The sequence below is a fragment of the Microplitis mediator genome, chromosome 10 (assembly GCF_029852145.1).
Source record: "Microplitis mediator isolate UGA2020A chromosome 10, iyMicMedi2.1, whole genome shotgun sequence".
NCBI lineage: Eukaryota > Metazoa > Arthropoda > Insecta > Hymenoptera > Braconidae > Microplitis > Microplitis mediator.
This window is the reverse complement of record NC_079978.1, coordinates 8421504-8441432: the sequence shown is the minus strand read 5'-3', so window position 1 is coordinate 8441432 and position 19929 is coordinate 8421504. Positions and strand designations below refer to the sequence as shown.

At 28.3% G+C, this 19929-nt stretch overlaps 4 protein-coding genes across 6 annotated transcripts; 1 reads left to right on the top strand and 3 right to left on the bottom strand.

Annotated features, from left to right (window-relative positions):
- Nucleotides 1–1940: 1940 nt before the first annotated feature.
- Nucleotides 1941–7482, bottom strand: LOC130676765 (CDAN1-interacting nuclease 1-like). Its single transcript, XM_057483259.1, has 6 exons — nucleotides 7288–7482; nucleotides 7107–7211; nucleotides 6868–6986; nucleotides 6705–6784; nucleotides 2520–2569; nucleotides 1941–2442 (listed from the first exon to the last, which is right to left on the bottom strand). The coding sequence occupies exons 1-6, from the start codon at nucleotides 7383–7385 to the stop codon at nucleotides 2067–2069; spliced, it is 828 nt and encodes a 275-aa protein (XP_057339242.1). The 5' UTR covers nucleotides 7386–7482; the 3' UTR covers nucleotides 1941–2066.
- Nucleotides 3144–5200, bottom strand: LOC130676762 (uncharacterized). Its single transcript, XM_057483255.1, has 2 exons — nucleotides 3558–5200; nucleotides 3144–3497 (listed from the first exon to the last, which is right to left on the bottom strand). Exon 1 carries the CDS (start codon nucleotides 4989–4991, stop codon nucleotides 3828–3830), a length of 1164 nt encoding a protein of 387 aa, XP_057339238.1. The 5' UTR covers nucleotides 4992–5200; the 3' UTR covers nucleotides 3144–3497; nucleotides 3558–3827.
- A 6241-nt stretch (nucleotides 7483–13723) lies between the features above and the next one.
- On the bottom strand, nucleotides 13724–16317 carry LOC130676764 (CDAN1-interacting nuclease 1-like). Of its 2 annotated transcripts, XM_057483258.1 has the most exons (7): nucleotides 16227–16317; nucleotides 16042–16133; nucleotides 15675–15779; nucleotides 15424–15554; nucleotides 15263–15342; nucleotides 14451–14500; nucleotides 13724–14373 (listed from the first exon to the last, which is right to left on the bottom strand). In XM_057483258.1, exons 2-7 carry the CDS (start codon nucleotides 16062–16064, stop codon nucleotides 13998–14000), a joined length of 765 nt encoding a protein of 254 aa, XP_057339241.1. In that variant the 5' UTR covers nucleotides 16065–16133; nucleotides 16227–16317; the 3' UTR covers nucleotides 13724–13997. The 2 variants fall into 2 exon arrangements, with proteins under 2 accessions (XP_057339241.1, XP_057339240.1); XM_057483257.1 differs by having other exon boundaries at nucleotides 16042–16267.
- A 111-nt stretch (nucleotides 16318–16428) lies between these two features.
- On the top strand, nucleotides 16429–19233 carry LOC130676753 (uncharacterized protein DDB_G0287625-like). Of its 2 annotated transcripts, XM_057483239.1 has the most exons (3): nucleotides 16429–16687; nucleotides 16791–18337; nucleotides 18448–18613. In XM_057483239.1, the coding sequence occupies exons 1-3, from the start codon at nucleotides 16624–16626 to the stop codon at nucleotides 18475–18477; spliced, it is 1641 nt and encodes a 546-aa protein (XP_057339222.1). In that variant the 5' UTR covers nucleotides 16429–16623; the 3' UTR covers nucleotides 18478–18613. The 2 variants fall into 2 exon arrangements, with proteins under 2 accessions (XP_057339222.1, XP_057339220.1); XM_057483237.1 differs by having other exon boundaries at nucleotides 16433–16687; nucleotides 16791–19233.
- The last annotated feature ends 696 nt before the right edge of the window (nucleotides 19234–19929 follow it).

Below are 19929 nucleotides of genomic sequence, written 5' to 3'. Positions count from 1 at the left end.
ATTCAGATATTAAATAGTATTTTGAACATTTCAGTATTTTTATGATTATTTTTCTTAACACAAAATTATAATAAATTACACATTTGACGGTGGCAAAATTTTTAATGCACACCGCCTAAATTTAACTCGATATTTAGTATAATTTTCACACCAAAATTTTTATACCGAGTCCAATAATTTTTTATAATGTATAATAAAATATTTTTAGACTTTTTTGTCAACTTTTTTTGACTTTCCATTAAAAGTGATAAATTTTATCAATTTTTTCTCAGTACAAAATACAGTCAGACAGAAACTGATATTTTTTTCATTTCTAAACTTTTTTTATGAGCATATTTTAATAGTATTATGTCAATCACTGATTTTTCTTTTGAAATTTCAAAAGTTTAAAAAAAGTTAATCGTTGTGTGACGTTAAAGTGTAGAATAATCAACACCTTTTCCACTTTTTTTTAACAATTTTTTTTTTTTTACGGGTAGAATGCAAATAAATTTATTTTAACGGACATTAAGTTTTCAACTTAAAAATCAATTTTACGCTATAGAATATATGTTAAAAAAATATAATAAACGATTTTGTAGTCCTTTAAATTTTTTGACGAATTAAAATATTTCGCAAAATTTTTTGATTTTTTTTTGTTAAAAAATTGTCTATCATACAAAGTAGATTAAATATGTGTGAAGCTAATCTATTTGTAACTTGTTTGAATCAATGTAGCATAAAGATTTAGATAAGTGATAGAACTATACACATCAAACTAATAATATAAAAAGTAGCATGTACATAACTATGCGTAAAAAAAGACACTATTCAATATAATAAATAATTAGTTTCTGACATATTTTTCATAGTGTCAATATTTTAGACATTTATTTTATACTAATAATTAGTACAAATCTCTGCAATAAAAACATAAGACATAGTATTTAATCCATACTGTATTAACGTTAAAACATTAAAGATGAAAACAATCCAAAGAAGTTTTGATTTGTTTCCTAGATCATCTATAGCTTGTAAGAAACACGTTTCTTCTTTTTTATTCATTTCTTATTTAACTATTTTTATTGAGTAACTGACAATGTTGGTTCCTTTGAAGAACGCAGAAAAACTAAATATAAGTCCACTTTCACTTAGCCAAATTATCGCAAGTATTTTATGATTGCTCAGGTCTTTTTTTCTCTATCACTCTCAAATAAATGAACGTTACTATCCTTGTTGTATTCACACAGTAAATGAAAGCTTTATCATTTAAAACAATTAAAATGTCAGTCGCTAGATAATAGAATATTTGGGAGAAAAAAAAAAATTAACTACCAGCTATCCTTAGTTTAAAAATACATTTTTATAATTAGATATAATCATTCTTGTATATGTAATTGATTGCATGTTAATATTTTTTATCATAAAATTAATATATTACCTATATTTTTTTTCTTTTTCATCAAACAAATTATTCGCCTGTAACTAAAAAAATATCATTGAAGGTAATAAAAATTATATAAACTAATAAATTGATAAATTAAAAAAACAAACAGATATGCTTAAAAATTTTTAATTTATCTATATTTATTTAACTTTATTGTAGTCATGACACATTTAAATATTATTTTATATAATCAAAATTGATATATGCAGTATTTACAAAATACGTACACTGATAAAAAAGTTGACTTGATTCAAGAGAAAAAATATTGAACCAAGAATAGCATTTTGGAGAAAATGATTTTCTTGAGTCAAGAGAAAAAAATTCTTGAGCCACGAAATTATTCTTGGTTTAATTAAATTTCTCTTGGTTCAAGAATTTTTTTTCTTGACTCAAGAAAACCATTTTCTTCAAAATGCTATTCTTGATTCAAAATTTTTTCTCTTGAATCAAATCAACTTTTTTATCAGTGTAATTACCGATATGTTGAAAGTATATGAAGTATTCAATAGATAAATAAGTAATACTTGTCGATTATTAACAATTAAAATTTATAATAATGGATAATTATTTACAGTATGAAAATTGTTTAAAAATAATTTAAATTACGACATAAGTAAAATTAATAAGTTATAAGTAAAAACTACAATTCTGGTATAGTTGGATTCATGTGAACAATATTTTCAGGAAAATGATCCATAATAATATATTTTTCTTCACTTGGTTCAACAATATTATCAACAAATCCAAACCAATAAATAACAAGACCTGGGCCAAATCGATCCCAGTAGTTGAGAAATTGTTCTTTAACATGAGTTTTATGAATATAAGGCGAACCAAAACGTCCTTTAGACTCAATCCAATTTATTATGAAACCATCAACAGCCAAAGGAATTTCAAGTTTTACATCTGGAGTTTTATCGTATCCTCGTTTTGTTAAATCATCTTCCGTTAAATATGCGGCATTGCATTGGTTCAAGCAATGTTGAAGTTTTAATTCACATTCAATACCAATGGCCCTAATATATATCAAACAGAAATTTATGAATAATAAAAGACTTAATGAATTAATTAATTAGTATAAATTAGAACTTACTTGCCGAAGGAATCAGATATAAATCCATTTTTATCATCATATAATACACACTAAAAATAAAAAAAAATTAATAACTTCATATTGTATTAAAAAGTTAATGAAATATCGCGTTACTAATTCCGAAAGAACTTGTAATTTCTCTTTTTATTAACAATCGTTTTGGGACTTCAAAGCTAAAAAATGAAAAAAAAATTTTGAAAGTTAAAATGACATAAGGTAAATGACCCCTCTACCGGCCAGTTAAGCCTACATATTTTTTGAAAGCAATTTTTTAAATACCAAAAACCAATATTTTCCTAAATGAATTGAAATTTTTGTAAGGTCATACATTTAAAAAAAAAAAAAAAAAAAAAAACAATAATATCAAGTGGAAATTTAATAATGAATGAAAATACCATGACATCGATGTCCCCTCTATCGGACACTTCTTGTCCCCTCTATCGGCCAACTTAACGGAAATTTGATCTTATAAAATCAATTAATACAATTAGTTTTAAAAAAGTAATTATTATTATTAGATTTACAAGCAATTATAATCTTATATAATATATAATTATATATCTTAAATATCTCATGTGATAATTATAATATATTTATTAATTTTTTTGTTATTTTTTTGCTCTTTTAATATTTTTTTCTCTTATTTTTCTTTAGCTATTTTTCTTTTTTTTTTCAGCAGCTATAAATCTTTTTTGTTTTCGTTCTTCTGCTTCTAATTTTTTTCAATAGCAGTTTCTTTTCTTTGACTTTTTCTTCCTTCTATTCCCTCTATTTTCTTTAAGGTCATAGAAGTGTTTCCATTGCAAAGAAGAAATTACTAAGGCACTTTATCTTTGCATTTACGTTTTTTTTTCTGACTAGTTATTTTTCCGGGCCAAAATAATGCATGTTTAAAAGTCGGTGGAAAGTTTTCGGGGATATTTAGATTCTTGTCAGCATCAGATTGATTTTATTTTTCTCAATCAGCTAGCTGATCACCTGCAAAGAAACAGATTTAAATACAACATTCATGATCAATCAAAAATATATGAAATTCACCATGTTCATAGGTTTTATTTGTAGTTTCATTAATTATCTGAATTAAGTATCTATGATTTCAATGTTAACATCTTTAGCAAAATTATTTTCATTGTTAGGGATTATGTCACTATTCGCTGGTAACAATAAAACGTTATCCCCAAACTCGTTAATGTTAATTTCCGATGTTAATGTTGACATTTCAAATAATAGTTGATTAGGAACGATGTCTTGACATATAATAATTTAAAAAAAAAAAACAAAAAGCAGTTCATCAGTAGAAAAAAGACATTAAATAAAACAACTTTGCATAGACTTCCAAACCATAAAAAAGCTCAAATCTTTCAAATCACCATCCCATTCTCCATCAATACCAACTTCTTTAAATTTTTTCAAGGTATTTGGGTCAATATATTTCTCCATAGTTGATAAAGTTTCTTCTGTAGCTTCTGGAGATTCAATTTTATTTACATCCTGACTTTTTGTTGATTTATTTTCAAATTTATTATAATCGATAGCATTTGCTGATAAAGGATATAAACCCGTTGTTTTAAACCCATTTGACATAATACTTTTCAGATCCAAAGTGCCGACAGCTTTTTTTAGTAGTTTTGCAAACATCTCTTTTTTGATTTTGTCCCCATTATTTTGTATTCTCCAATCACTAATGACTTTTTGCCAAGCTAATTTTACAGGATGAAAAAATGAAACATCGAGTGACTGCACAAGATGTGTTGCATTAGGATGTAATGTAATTAAAACAATTCGTTTTTCACGGCAAAAGTCACTTACAGCCATCGTCAAACGAGATGAATGTCCATCGATGTAAAGGATAACAGGAAATTTAATTTTATTCTCCAGAAGCCATGGATAAAATATATTTGTTATATATTCGTAGAAATTTTCTCCGTCCATCCAACCACTATCCGACTTTCCTGTAACCCAACCTTCCGGGATATTTTCGCTTATACAATTTGGAATTCGTTGATAAGAAAACACAACTAATGGAGGTGCTAGATTGCCTGATGCACTAGCCACAAACAAGGTAGTGAGACATTCTTTATAATCGTTTTGAATTTTATTATAAACAGATTTGTCACCTTTTTTGACGAATACTTTTTCACCTTTTGGAGCTAGCACAAATGAAGACTTATCACCATTGAATACTCTATCTCCTTCAATATTAAGTAATAATTGCTTGTTTAATTCTTTTTCAACTTCAGAAAACCAATTGCAAATACTAAATTCACTGATAGATGCTCTAGATACAGTTAAATTTTGAGCAGTGCGTTCTGAAAGCTCTGGATGGCGATTTAAAAAAGCAGAGAGCCAACTACGTTCAGGAACTCCATTACTAAAAGGATGCTTTCTGTTTAAAGCTTTCAGAAGCATCTGAACACTTCCGAGTAATTGTGTTTTAGTGACAGGAAAACCATTTTCACTTATTAGCATCATCTATGAAACGCGGTGTTGTTCTTCTAAATTGGTTAAAACTGTTGATGGTCCTCCTTTTTGGATTTTAGGAGATAATTCTTTCACTTTATCACATAATGTAGACTTCGGTATATTATATTTTTTGCCAACTGCCCTTGCTGACTGCCCACTTTTAACTTCAGCAATTGCTGCTTTTAATTGTTGATTGTTATATTTTAATTTTTTAGGGCCTTTTATTTTATCTTCACCATAATTTCTCTGTGAAATAAAAAATTAATTAATTAATGAATTTTTTTATTTTAGATCAAATAATTTTATAACTACAAATTTAATATAAAAATTAATTAATTTCAATTAAAAACTTATCAAAAGATTTGTAAATCAACTATCATAATTTTATATCCACAGACAATAAGCTGGCCGATAGTACACGCAAAGTTAATTTAATTGTACCCATGCTCGGTCACCTTATTTTTAATATAAATCAATGGAAAAGTATTAATTTTTTTATTTCTAAAATTAATTTTTACTATACTAGTGATGTTAAAAATTTTTTTTTATATTATAGTTATTGTTTTAAATATAATATTTCTTGTCATCAAAAAAAAATTAACTTGAACCTACCTTTTAACAAGTCAATGTTAATGGAAGTTGGCGACCAAATTTTTTATTTGTTTATATAAATACACTTTTGATATTATTTAAATTAAATTTAAACTGTGATAGATTTCACAACCTGTTTTTAAATATATTTTTCATAGTGATCGACTAATTTGAAATCTACGAAATAATGAATTTTCAACGGAGTGGCCGGTAGAGGGGACATGACCGGTAGAGGCGTCATTTACCTTATTTCGTAAGTAATTCAAGTGAAACGGCCTTTTGGCTTTCAAAATTTTTTTTTCAATTATTAGCTTCAAAATAGGCCTACAAAATGATTGGCCAACCCCGAAATTCCCTGGTGTTTTCGAATCCTCTGAACTCGAAAACGTTACTATTAGTGACCTTTCGAGCTCAAAAAACGGTTGGACTGAAAAAAAATACATTCCCTAACGAACCAAAATTTCGGTGGATTTACCGTAGATTACGGTAAACTCACCGTAAAATGTCGATTTACCGTAATTTACGGTAATCCGCCGTAAATTACAGTAATTCGGTAATCCACCCGAATTTTCACGGCACATTTACCGTATTTTTGCGGTAAATTGACGGCAAATTTACCTATTTGCCGTAAATTACGGTACATTCACCCGAATTTTTACGGTAATTTACCGTATTCTGCGGTAGATTTACGGTGAAAATGCCATAAATTTACCGTAAATCAGGTCTGCTAGGATTACTTTTGAAGAAATCGACCGATTTGTACGTGATTTGCGGCAATCGAAAGAACTTGTTGAGACTTAGATTTGATTGAACTGAGAAATAAATCGGTCGATTTATTTGCAACTTATACAACAAACACTTAGTCTAATCAGTTCTAAGTCTTAGTGAGGCCTTTCGATTGCCGCAAAAAACTTTCAAATCGGTTGATTTACTTTAAAGATATCGTCGGACAAAAAAAGTTTACACACGCACACGGCCGGACGTTCACCTGAAAACTGTCAGAATAAATTTCTAGGACCTGAAAACATCGAGATCTAATGAAAACTCGATTTTCGACAATCGGACCGGATAAAATTATAAGTCCTTTTGGATTTCGTAACGTGACATTTATAAATAAATATGTATTGTTACCAAATATATTTCATAAGCTAAATCTGGATCTTCAATGAGCGTTGTATTCTGCAGATATCGTGATATAAACTTGCGAGAAACTGTGAAAATAAAAGTAAATATTTACATATTATATTTATAAATTTAAAATGAAAAAAAAAAAATGAATAACATTTTTTGTTACCGTTTGAAAAATGACGTTCTAAAATAACACGAGCTAATGAAACTGGAGGTAAACTCTCCGTAGCAGCCAGTCCAACAATTATTCCAGGTCGTTGTTCACTTTGTCTAGCTTCTATGTACCTAGAAAAAAATTTATTTAACTCACCCTCCTCTATATTAAAGGTAAATTTTATCTGATACTATAAAAAATTATAAAATTAATCAAATAATATTTCTTTTATAAACAAATAAAAAACTTACTGTTCATAATGATCATATTGAGTGCTAAGCAATTTATTTTTCCATGTTTCCTTTCTCTGCACCACCTCAGCAGATAAAATACTATGGATAGCATGAGACGAAACACTTGAAAATAATCAAATTTTTAAAAATATATTTATATTACATTTTTTATCAAGTAAAAGAAAAAAATATAACTTACTCAGGATACTTGTTAATCAACATGTGAGCACAATCACGTGTCAATCCTTTAAACTTTCCAATATCTTCGACAATTTCTTTATACAATTCTACCTTCATTTTTTTAAATATTTATAAAAAATTTCTTTATTTTTTAATTATGATAATAATGATAAATTACACATAAAAAAAAGTGATACTTCTTTCCTTCTTAGGTTATGTTGATTATATTCTCTTTTAAATGACAGCTGCTGCAACCTTCAGTCACATGTTGAAATTATCTTTTCTCACCTCCGGGCGGAAAGCGTCAACTTTCGTCCCGCTGTGCAAAACGAAGTTGCCGCTTTCCGCCTCCGTCGAGGAGAAAAATAGTATACACTCCTCGGGAAGTAAATAAGAAAGCCTCAGATCACATGTTTGTTGACCTCGGCTTCGCCTCGGCCAACAATTACATGTGATCTGAGACATTTCTTACTTTACTTCCCTAGGTGTGTAATATACTATTTTCTTACCGCCGGGCGGAAAGCGTCAACTTTCGTCCCGCTGTGCAAAACGAAGTTTTCGCTTTCCGCCTCCGTCGAGGAGAAATAGTATATTACACACCTAGGGAAGTAAAGTAAGAAATGCCTCTGACCACAAGTTATTGTTGGCCGAGGCGAAGCCGAACTTTACTTCCCTAGGTGTGTAACTATAGAATCATCAAAAGATTGGAGGCTGTCACCCAATAAAATTTAAGAACTAACAGAAAATTTAAAAAATAGTATATTACACACTTAGGGCAGTAAAGTAAAAAATGTCTCAGATTACATGTAATTGTTGGCCGAGGCGAAGCCGAGGTCAACAAACATGTAACCTGATGCTTTCTTATTTACTTCCCAAGGTGTGTAAAGCCTCAGATCAGTTACATGTGAACTGAGACATTTCTTACTTTACTGCCCTAGGTGAGTAATATACTCTAATTAGCTTCTTTACCATGCCTGCACCAAAAGTTTAAATTCCAGCCCTGTTTAAAGAGAAGAAAGTCGTTCTTTTCCATCTCTTCGGCTCGAATAGGCAATTATACACTCGGTTTGGAATGACCTTCTTTTCTCCGTTGATGTGTAATATACTATTTCTTGTATCTCTTAGTTTTCGAGTTATGAATTTTTTTCCGATTATTGCTAATCGGGCGGCGGAGCGGGGATCGGAGTGACCGCGGTTCTCAAGTTACCACTTCGCCGCCCGAGTAGGAATAATCGGAAAAAAAAGAATTCATAACTCGAAAACAAAGAGATACAAAAAAAAGTTATTGATTATAATCGCTTTAAAATGATATATCATTAGAAAAAAATTGTTTTATAATCAATTTACAAATTTAAAAAAAATGATTATTTAAACAAAACGGACCATTTTTTTAAATTTTAACTAGTAAATTCTTATTTAGTCAAAATACATAAAAAAGAAATGATTAATTTCTACACTCTAAAAAGAGCGGTGTTAAAAATAGACTCATTTTAACTCCGCCCGGTGATAAAATAAAATTACACCGGTGTAGGAGGAGTAATTCACCGGTGTTAAAAATACCGGTGTAAAAGCGGAGTAATACCGGTGTAAAAGCAGAGTAAACTGCGTCCGTTTGGAGCATTAACTTTAAAGATTATAAAACACAAAAAACGTCGGTTCTTTATGAAAATTAATAAAAAATATCATTTATTAACAAGTATAGTCATCCAGTAAGTAAAAATATTCACAAAGTAAAATATCTAACACCGGTAAAGAATATCTACACCGGCGGCGGCGATGTTTTATCACCGGTATAGTATATTTACACCGGCAGTGGTGTTATTTTAACACCGGAGAATTTTTTCTAACACCGGTACAGAATATTTACACCGGCGGCGGCGATATTTTTACACCGCTTTCGGTGTTGAAATTTAACACCGCCGATTTTAACACCTACACCGCTTGGACTTACCCCGGTGATTTTTTACAGTGTACTATTGATATATATATATATATATATATAAATATATATATATGAAGTGGTCTGATTTAAAGCTATCAATACTTAGAACTGAAGTAGAAAAAAAAATGTAATTTAGCCATGTAAAAAAAATTGCTGAAAAGACGTTGAATACACGGAGAAATTATCCTCATTTGAAATACTATGGTGTCATAGTAAAGCCGGACCATGTTGGTCACTTGACAAAATATCCGTATTATACTCCCGGACTATACTCATTATATTCTATCAATAAACTTTTCCTAATATTTTTGATACTGTACTGTTACCGCTTCTTTTTCCTCTGATTTTGTTTGAGTTATGATAATAACAATTGACACTTTTCTTCTTTTTGATTAATTTCTTAAATAACCATTTTTATTGTATAACTTATTATGATATTCTCTTTAAAGAACGCATAGAAACTGCATACAATTCTACTTCCATTTGGCCAATATATCGTAAATTTATTATAAATACTCAGGTCTTTTTTTCTCTATCGCTCTCAAATAAACAAACGCTACTATCCTTCCCTGTGGAAAAGGTCTTATAAAATCTCATAAAAAAAATTGGCTATGAGAAAACGATCAGTATTTGTCCACGAAAAATCTCAAAAATTCTTATACAATTATTTTCTCATAGATGGTGCATCAAAAAAAATTTTTTCTTAAAATTCTCATATAAATCATCAGAATCTATAAGAAACAGAAGCTGTAATATTGTGATTATAAGTACTTGTAAGTTTTTGAAAAATGTAAAGTTTACAATTGAGTAGATTTTGGAAATGAATAAGATTGTATGAGACGATTTCTGAAGTAATCATACAAGATTTGATACTGATTAATCAATGTGATTACAGTAATTTTCCATATAGTAACGAAAAAATTTATGAAATTGATTAAGGTTTATATGCTTAATTATTGAATTTTTTAGCATGAATTCAAAAAGTTTTTATTATGTATATTCAAGAATATTGGTATGAGTATTTTCGCGGAAAATCCTTAGGAATCTATTCACGAGAAATCTATGAAATTGATTCAGTTTATTTATTCATCAAAAATTACTCAAGTAAAAATTAATATTAAATATTAAAGTCATGATGTATTATGGGATATACTACAGTACAACCCAAACAGGTACTTGTTGGTCTGTCAAATGACAGAGGAGTACTCGAATAAAATCGTATTGAAATTTGGAATATAACACTTCTGAAATAAATGTCTTACCAGGGACACTACATGTCGTAGGCGCGATCTCGTGGCGAGCACCGAACTACTCCCGATGCTGCTGGCTAGCACCGGTGACTTTCCCCTTCTCCATATCGATCTTTTCTCCCAAAAAATTTTTTCTCTTGGCTTAAGCAACATTTGTTATTTTGGTCGGAGAATACAAAAATACTTGCGTGAAAAGAATAGTACTTGTTCCGAGAAATTTTATTCTGTTTAACCAAAAAAATGCATAAAATTTCGAAGAAATACATGTTAAATATTTTCTCATAAAATATGACAAATATTTTATGATATTCAATAAGATATTATCTCCTAGGATAACTCTTACTAAAACTTATAAATTCTGAAAATTTCGTATAAAAAAATAATCTTATTGCGATTTTGTAAGTATTATAACATCGGAATTCGCCTGATCAATTCTTATTGAAAATACATCAGAATAAACTGTAACAATCTTATAGAAGTGAAAGTACTTATTGAATCTCATAATCGTTGGCGGAATTCGAGTTACAAAATCTCATAAATTGAAAAATCTTACTCATTCTTTTAAAAATCTAGTGCGGAAATCATGATAGGAAAACATCAAAAGCTTTGACTCATAGATTCTCATAAAAATTCATATGAGAATTTTTTTAAATCTCATAGATATTTTCGAAGCTCATAGATTCTCATAAAAAATATTCAATATCTTATCAGAATTTATGAGAGCTTTTCCACAGGGAATTGTTATACTCGCATAGCAAATTAAAACTTGGTCTACGTTTATCTTTTAAACAAATTAATATTTTTTAAAAATAAAAACGTAAACTGCTAGGTCATAGACTAATACATCGATCCTCAGTCTACATTTTGCGTATAGAGTTTTTGTTTAAGAGAAATATTTGAAAAATAATAACTACCAGCTCACATTAGTTTAAAAAATACATTTTTAGGAAGATTTCTTTAGAAATCGGACTATTGCAATGGGTCTCATGTTCGAATTATCAAAGAATTTTGCCACTATATGTCTTATTTTACCGAGTAGAGTCAAAAAATACCATCCATTCAAAAGTTTATATATATAGATATACAATATATATAATAAGGTGATTCAAAAAAAAAAGTTTAATTTTTTTTTTCGCTCTTACCCCCTGAAGCGTTAGTGGTTGCCGAGAAAAAAATCCTCCCAAAAGATGGGCTCTCTAGCTCAACTCTAAGAGGTCGCTATTTCAATTTTAATTTCCCATCTAATTAACATGTAAAAATTTACTTTTTCACTAAAAGTGTAATTACTCGTAAGCTGCTCAATATTTTTCAAATTTATACAAAGATTTTCAAAGCTGATTCCGCAAGCTTTCCAAAACCCTATGATGAGTCAAAATTATCCCCAATTGAAGCTACCCGATGAAAAAAGATTTTATACAATTGTATAAAATTATATACAAAAAATGGCCCGATCCAATTGTATACAACTGTATAGAAATTGTATACAATTCTATACAAATTGTATACAAGTCTATATAATTATGTACAATTTTATTCAAATTATATAGAATTGTATACGATTTGTATAAAATTCAAAAATTTGTATAAAATATCTAATTATATATAGTAGGGTGGTCCTTATTTTGGACTTTTTCGAATTTTTATGCTCCCAGAGGCTTATGAGGTTCGAAAAAAATAAAAAAAAAATATCCTCAAAGTTTCAGGTCTCTATCTCAATTGCAACCCGTGCCGCACAGCGATGTAAGTTTCCCATTTAAATTGGCATTGAACAATTAATTTTCTATTCTGGCTAAAGTAATTGTTCAAAAAATTTGAAACTCTGTAGACTTTACCCTTATATTAGCAGCTACTCCTCAGAAATTTTACAGATTTTCAGCTACTATAATTTTGGGGGTACAGCATGATGAAAAAAAAGAAAAAAATTATTTTTTTTATTTTTATCTAAAATTTTTTTCAAATTACATATCAAACCACTCTGCATCCGTATCAGGAGTCCTTACTTTTTTTCATTCTCACATCCAAGTGGGTCAACGGCATATCTTTGTTGCACTAATACAGTAATCAGGAGCTTTGGACGAGTTTTTTTTTTTGAACAAACGAATATTTTCAAAAAATTAAAGCGCAGTTCGCTAAATAAGACAATAGTGCGTTAATGTGCAGTAGAGTGAAAAAAAGTAAGAACTTCTGATAAGGATGCAGAGTGGTTTGAAATTATTTGAAAAAAATTTTAGATGAAAATGAAAAAAATAATTTTTTTCTTTTTTTTCATCATACTGTACCCCCAAAATTATAGTAACTGAAAATCTGTAAAAATTCCGAGGAGTAGCTGCTAATGTAAGGATAAAGTCTACAGAGTTTCAAATTTTTCGAACAATCACTTTAGCCGGAATAAAAAATTAATTGTTCAATGCCGAAAACCCCGTGTTTTTTAAATGGGAAACTTACATCGCTGTGCGGCACGGGTTGAAATTGAGATAGAGACCTGAAACTTTGAGGATATTTTTTTTTATTTATTTCGAACCACATAAGCCTCTGGGAGCATAGAAATTTGAAAATGTCCAAAATAAGGACCACCCTAATATATATACGATGTAACGCGCGTTGTCATCAGGATAGTGCCCGCAATTCTTAACGGGTCTTCATGAAATTTTATACACTTATTTATTGGACAATTACCTTGATCAAGGCTTTATCCTTAAATAACTTTTAAACAGATAGTGATAGCTTAATTCTGGAAATTTTATCTTGAAGTTCGTACGAATAACTTTAATTTTCACTTATTACTTGTTTTTTTTAACATCTTTTCTAATGATTTGATGATCTCGAAAATTTCACAAAAAATTAAAAAAGCTTATTTTTGCAGCTTAGTCCTTTAATAACTTCGGAATGACAAGGCGTAACTCAAATCCTGAACATTCATATAATGTAGCTGATGAAATAACTATTAATTACACCACAGTATTGTATTTTTAACTCAGTAGTTCATTTTTTATGAAGTTTAACAAATTTTTGTATCTAAATAAGAAATCTATCTTTCTATTCCGGGTAAGGCCGGATGGCTCTTTTTATAATCAGATTTACTCATTCTTGTCTATATAATTGATTGCATGTTAATATTTTTTAACATAACATTAATATATTTTCTGTACATTTTTTATTTTTCATCAAACAAATTATTCACCTGTAACTAAAAAAAAAATCATTCAAGTAATAAAAATCAATTAAATTGATAAATTGAAGAATTAAAAAAAAAACAAACATACTTAAAAATTTATTATTTATATTTATTTCACTTGATCGTAGTCGTGACACATTAAAACATTACTTTATATAATCAAAATTTATATATGCTGTATTTACAATATATGTAAATACTGATATGTTAAAATTATATGAAGTATTCAATAAATAAATAAGTAATACATCGATTATTAACAATTGAAATTTTAAATAATGGATAATTATTTACAGTATGAAAATTGTTTAAAAATGATTTAAATTACGACATAAGTAAAATTAATAAGTTATCAGTAAAAATTATAATTCTGGTATAGTTGGATTCATATGAACAATATTTTCAGGAAAATGATCCATAATAATATATTTTTCTTCACTTGGTTCAACAATATTGTCAACGAATCCAAACCAATAAATAACAAGACCTGGACCAAAACGATTCCAGTAGCTTAGAAATTGCTCTTTAACATGAGTTTTATGGATATCAGGCGAACCAAAACGTCCTTTAGACTCAATCCAATTTATTATAAAACCATCAACAGCCAAAGGAATTTCAAGTTTTACATCTGGAGTTTTGTCGTATCCTCGCTCTCTTAAATCATCTTCCGTTGAATATGCGGCATTGCATTGGTTCAAGCAATGTTGAAGTTTTACTTCATATTCATTACCAATGGCCCTAATATATATCAAACAGAAATTTATGAGTAATAAAAGATTTAATAAATTAATTAATTAGTATAAATTTTAACTTACAAGCATAAAGAATCAGATATAAATCCATTTCTATCATCATATAATACACACTAAAAATATAAAAAAATAAATAACTTCAAATTGTGTTGAAAAATTAATGAAATATCGCGTTACTAATTCCGAAAGAACTTGAATTTTTTTTTATATTAACAATCGTTTTGGGACTCCAAAGCTAAAAATTGGAAAAAAAATCTGTCTATCAGTTGACCCTGCGGGCCAGCCCCAAAACTTCCCGCTGTTTTCGAGTTCTTTGAACTCGAAACGTTACTATCAGTGATTTTTCGAGCTCAAAAAGCGGTTGGATCGAAAAAAAATACATTACGCTGAAAAAAAGTAATTTTTGTTCGACGATATCTTTTGAAGAAATCGATCGGTTTGTACGTAATTTGGGGCAATCGAAAGAACTTGTTGAGACTTAGATTTGATTCAACTTAGAAATAAATCGGTCGATTTATTTACAACTTATATAACAAAAACTTAAAAAAAAAATTGTTATTGTTTATTGTTTGTATAACTTGTAAACTACGCGACCAATCGACTCCAAAGTAATCAGTTATAAGTCTTAGTGAGGACTTTCGATTGCCGCAAAACACTTTCAAATCGGTTGATTTATTCGAAAGATATCGTCGGACAAAAAAAGTTTACACACACACACGGCCGGACGTCCACCTGAAAACAGTCAGAATAAATTTCTAGGACCTGAAAACATCGAGATCTAATGAAAACTCGATTTTCGAAAATCGGACCGGATAAAATTATAAGTCCTTTTGGAATTTGGAACGCGACATATATAAATAATTATATGTTGTTACCAAATATATTTCATAAGCTAAATCTGGATCTTGAATGAGCGTTGTATCTTTCATATATTGTGATATATCTGTGCGAGAAACTGTGAAAACAGAAGTAAGTATTTACATATTACATTTATAAATTTAAAAAAATTTAAAATGAAAATAAAAAAATATATTACATTTTTTGTTACTGTTTAAAAAATGACGTTCTAAAATAACACGAGCTAATAAAGCTGGAGGTAAATTCGCCGTAGCAGCTAGTCGAACAATTATTCCAGGTCGTTGTCCGCTTTTTTTAGCTGTTATGTATCTAGAAAAAAAATTTTTTAACTCACTCTCCTCTATATTAAAGTTAAATATTATCTGATACTATAAAAAATTATAAAATTAATCAAATAATATTTTTTTTATAAACAAATAAAAAACTTACTGTCCATAATGATCATATCGAATGCCATGCAATTTATTTCTACATGTTTTCATTCTCTGCATCGTCTCAGCAGATAAAATACTATGGATAGCATTAGACGAAACACTTAAAAATAATCAAATTTTTAAAAATATATTTTACATTATTACATTTTTTTATTATGATGCTGAAGTTTGCCGACGACCAATAATTTTTGGGTTCTTTTTTAAACAATAAATTATGAAAAAATTGCACTTGTAGTTTTTTAAATTTTGTACATGCGCAAATTTTTTTCTTTTTTTTGTTTAAAACAAAATCTGAAAATTGCTAATTGTCTGTTAACTTCAGGATCATTTTTTATCAAGTATAAAAAAAAAATATAACTTACTCAGTATACTTTTTAATCAACATGTCAGCACAATCACGTGTCAGTCCTTTAAACTTTCCAATATCTTTGACAATTTCTTTATACAATTCTATCTTCATTTTAAAAGATATTTATAAATAATTTATTTATTTTTTAATTATAATAATAATGAGAAATTTCACATAAAAAATGTGATACTTGTTTACTTTTTAGGTTATGTTGATTATTTTCTTTTTTAAACGACAGCTGCTGCAACCTTCAGTCACATGTTGAAATTATCTTTAGAATCATCAAAAGATTGGAGGCTGTCATCCAATAAAATTTAAGAGCTAACAGAAAATAAATATATATATATGTATATACATATATATTACCGGCTGATTAGTTTTGTGTATATTCTTTTGTCATTGTATTGTATGTATTTAAAATTAAATTTTATTATTATCATCATTTAATAATAATTCAAATTGAAATTAATTATTGATAATAAATAAGTGTAATTATTATTTATGTTAATTGTCACACATGATTATAAATGAATAGAATAATTTTCTTTAATTAAAAGAAAACTAAATGTACTGATAATAAAATAATATTTGAATAATGAAAAAATATAAAAAAGGCAGTGAATCAAGTGATAAAAAAAAATCTACAAGTAATACTCTAGGTAATTTTTTAATTTTATAAATTTATTTGACAGCTAATGATAATTTTATTTTTAATCATTATAATATTGATTAATAATTTATAAAATTATTTTTCTATATAAGCTGCAAATGATGACAATAACAAAGAGGATGAAACGACGAAAGAAAAGGTTAATTCAACACCAAGTACACCGAAAAAATCAAAACCACCAGAGAGTAACAGTGAAACACCCGACAGTGATTATCATGATTTATTTACATTAACTCAAGATAAGAGTATAGATGTTACGTGGGATTGGAACAGTACACCGAGTAGAAAAAAAAATAATGACCGTACACCTAAGAGATCTACGCTGATACACAAGAAACGAACGTCTAATTCACCGTTGCTATACAATCCTACTAAAAGAAAAATAATAAGAAAAGATAATTCAAATAATCTTGATAAATTGAAAGCTGAGATGATTGCGTTACAAGCAACAATTGCACTGGAAACACACGTTTCTAATTCAGCTGATGAGTCTAGTGCTGGTCAGTCAAATAACGTTAATAATGATGATGATAATGATAAAGACGTTGACATTCCGGAAGAATTCAAATTTGATGATGATTTCAATGACGAGTCAGGTTTTGTTGTTTCGCTTCCTGATACTGTAATAATAAAGGACAGTGATGTTGGTAAAAATAATGATATTGATGATATGTTTGATGATTCAATGAATGATACAATGATAAGGTGTAGTCAAGAAATAGAAGAGAGATTAAAAATTACTCCTGATTCTAAGTCCAATAAAAATAGTAATAGTAATAATAATAATATGAATCGATTAAATAGTTTTAGTAGATCAAAATCATCAAATGATTTTAAAAATTTACCCGCCTCAAATTTTAAACCTCAAAATACTCTACCCGCAAACAAATTAACTAGTAAATTAATGTCAGAGGAGAGTCCAACAAAATTTACCAAACATAAGTCAGATCCGATCAACAAACCTTTGAATTTGAATGGACAGCAAAGTACATCGGGGTTAAAAAGTGATAATTCAAATGAAAATACCGCGAGTTTTGAGGATGATAATTTCTTAGATGATTCATTTGATGATTTTTTGGCATCCTGTGAAACGGATGTAACTAAAACTGAAAACACTGATGTGGTTTCGAAACCAACAGACAATCGTTATGGTAAAGTTTATAGTCCACGTGGAGAATCATTGATGACATCGAAAAAATCACATACATTTTTACCAAAAGTTCCTCATAAATCGTCATCGTCTTCATTTTCATCGGTACAATCTGGTGCTAATCGTAATGCTAGTGTTCCAATAATGAAACCAACCGGTACCATACCTAAAAATCCATCGATGTATAATAACAGGAACAGTAACAATAATAGTAGTAATAACAACAGTAATAATCGTATATTTAAACGTACAGAAAGTTCAACAAATTTAAAAACAAATGTACCAGTTAACGCTAGTACACCAACAAAACCACAAGACTGGAAATTTTTTAAATCTAAAAGTAATTCAGATTCAAGCTTTGAACAAAAAACAAATAACAACAAATTTTTAGCTCAAGATAAAAAATCACATTCAAATTTACGTAATAATTTTAAAGTCAATACAAGTACAAATTCAAAAGGTAGTTGCAGAGCGTTTACTGGGGCATCCGTAAGTACTGAACATCTGGCTGTTCGTCGGACTGCAACTTGTCTGGATTCCAGTAGTGCAAGGAAAAATATTGTTAAGGATAATACTCAGTTGTACAATAATGTTGACAGATTTGGGGGAAGAAGAAACGAAGGTCTTAGTATGTCTAAGAATAATCATACTGCCAGGCAGTTATCAGCAGCAGCATCATCATCATTACCATCATCGTCAAGAGATGTTTCTATTGGCATGCAGTCACTGCAACTCTGTACGCCCGAGGAGATTGAAAGAAAGAGGATTGAAGCTAAAATGAAATTGGAGGCAAGAAAAAAAAGATTGCAGGCAAGTAATAGTGATTTGGTGAGACCTAATGATAGATGAGACGCGACGATTGTTTATAGTGTTTGTTTATTTTATTATTTTCTTTCCTCTTTGTGACTAATTAATTTTTTACACAGATGTTTTATTCATGTGGAATGATTGGATGTGTTACGTTTATTTCTACCGATGATAAATTTATTGTTTACGATTATTATTTTTTTTTAAATTAAGATTAATTATTGTTTTAATTAACCTGAATTTTTTTTTCACATTCCATGTTTATAAAATATCTTACTGTGGTGTATAGCACTATGCAGTGTACAGTAAGTTGAAAAATTATATAATTTTTATATTTGTCGCTGCCTGTTAAATATTGTAAAAAAAAAAGAAAAAAAGTCAAAAATAGATAAAACTCAGGTTTAAAAATGTAAATATGATATAACAAGTTAATGATATTTTAAAATTGAAAAATAAATTTTCATTTTTTTATAATTTTTAGTTTCATTTATTTCATAAAAAAAAGCTCAAATGAAAAATTAAATTTGCTAAAAACATATTTTTAAAGATAATATTTCCTGATAGGTTTTCAAACTAAAGCCAGAATGAATTTGTATGATAAATATTATATATTTTAAACGAGAAAAAAGTGTTTTGATATTTCATAATGATATATGATGATGTACTGTTGAGATAACTAAATAATTAACTACAAAAAAGTTATTTATCTTTATACTTTTATATCTTTAATAAAAATTTTATATAAATAAAATTATTTAATCTTAACTAATATAAAGAAAGGTCTAAACAAATTATTTGATTACTTTTTAAATTAATGAACATTTTAAACAGAAATATATATTTTTGTATTTTTGATAATAATCTTGTCTATATTTTATTTTTTTAGAAAAAAAATATATCTTCATATCGATTATTTTTGTTATTTATCTCTATATCTTTATAGCACAGGTTGAGATTTCATCACTACATGTCTATGCATGTAATTATTGGAGTAGAGTGAAAAACACAAACAAAATTTTTATCTCAATAGGTTTTGAATTTTGAAAATTTAAAATTCTTTATTGGCTTCTTTATGATAAGTACAATATGAACAATAATAATTACTGAATAAATTTCTTTTTCTTCATTAATTAACAGCAATATTTCACTTATTTTGAGGTAAAAAACGATTTCTGATTTTGCACATCTCGAACGCGAAGCAGATTGTCACTAAATCAAAAAATTTTAAATTACTGGGATACCGCGAGGTATTGAAATAAAATAATAGAAATTAC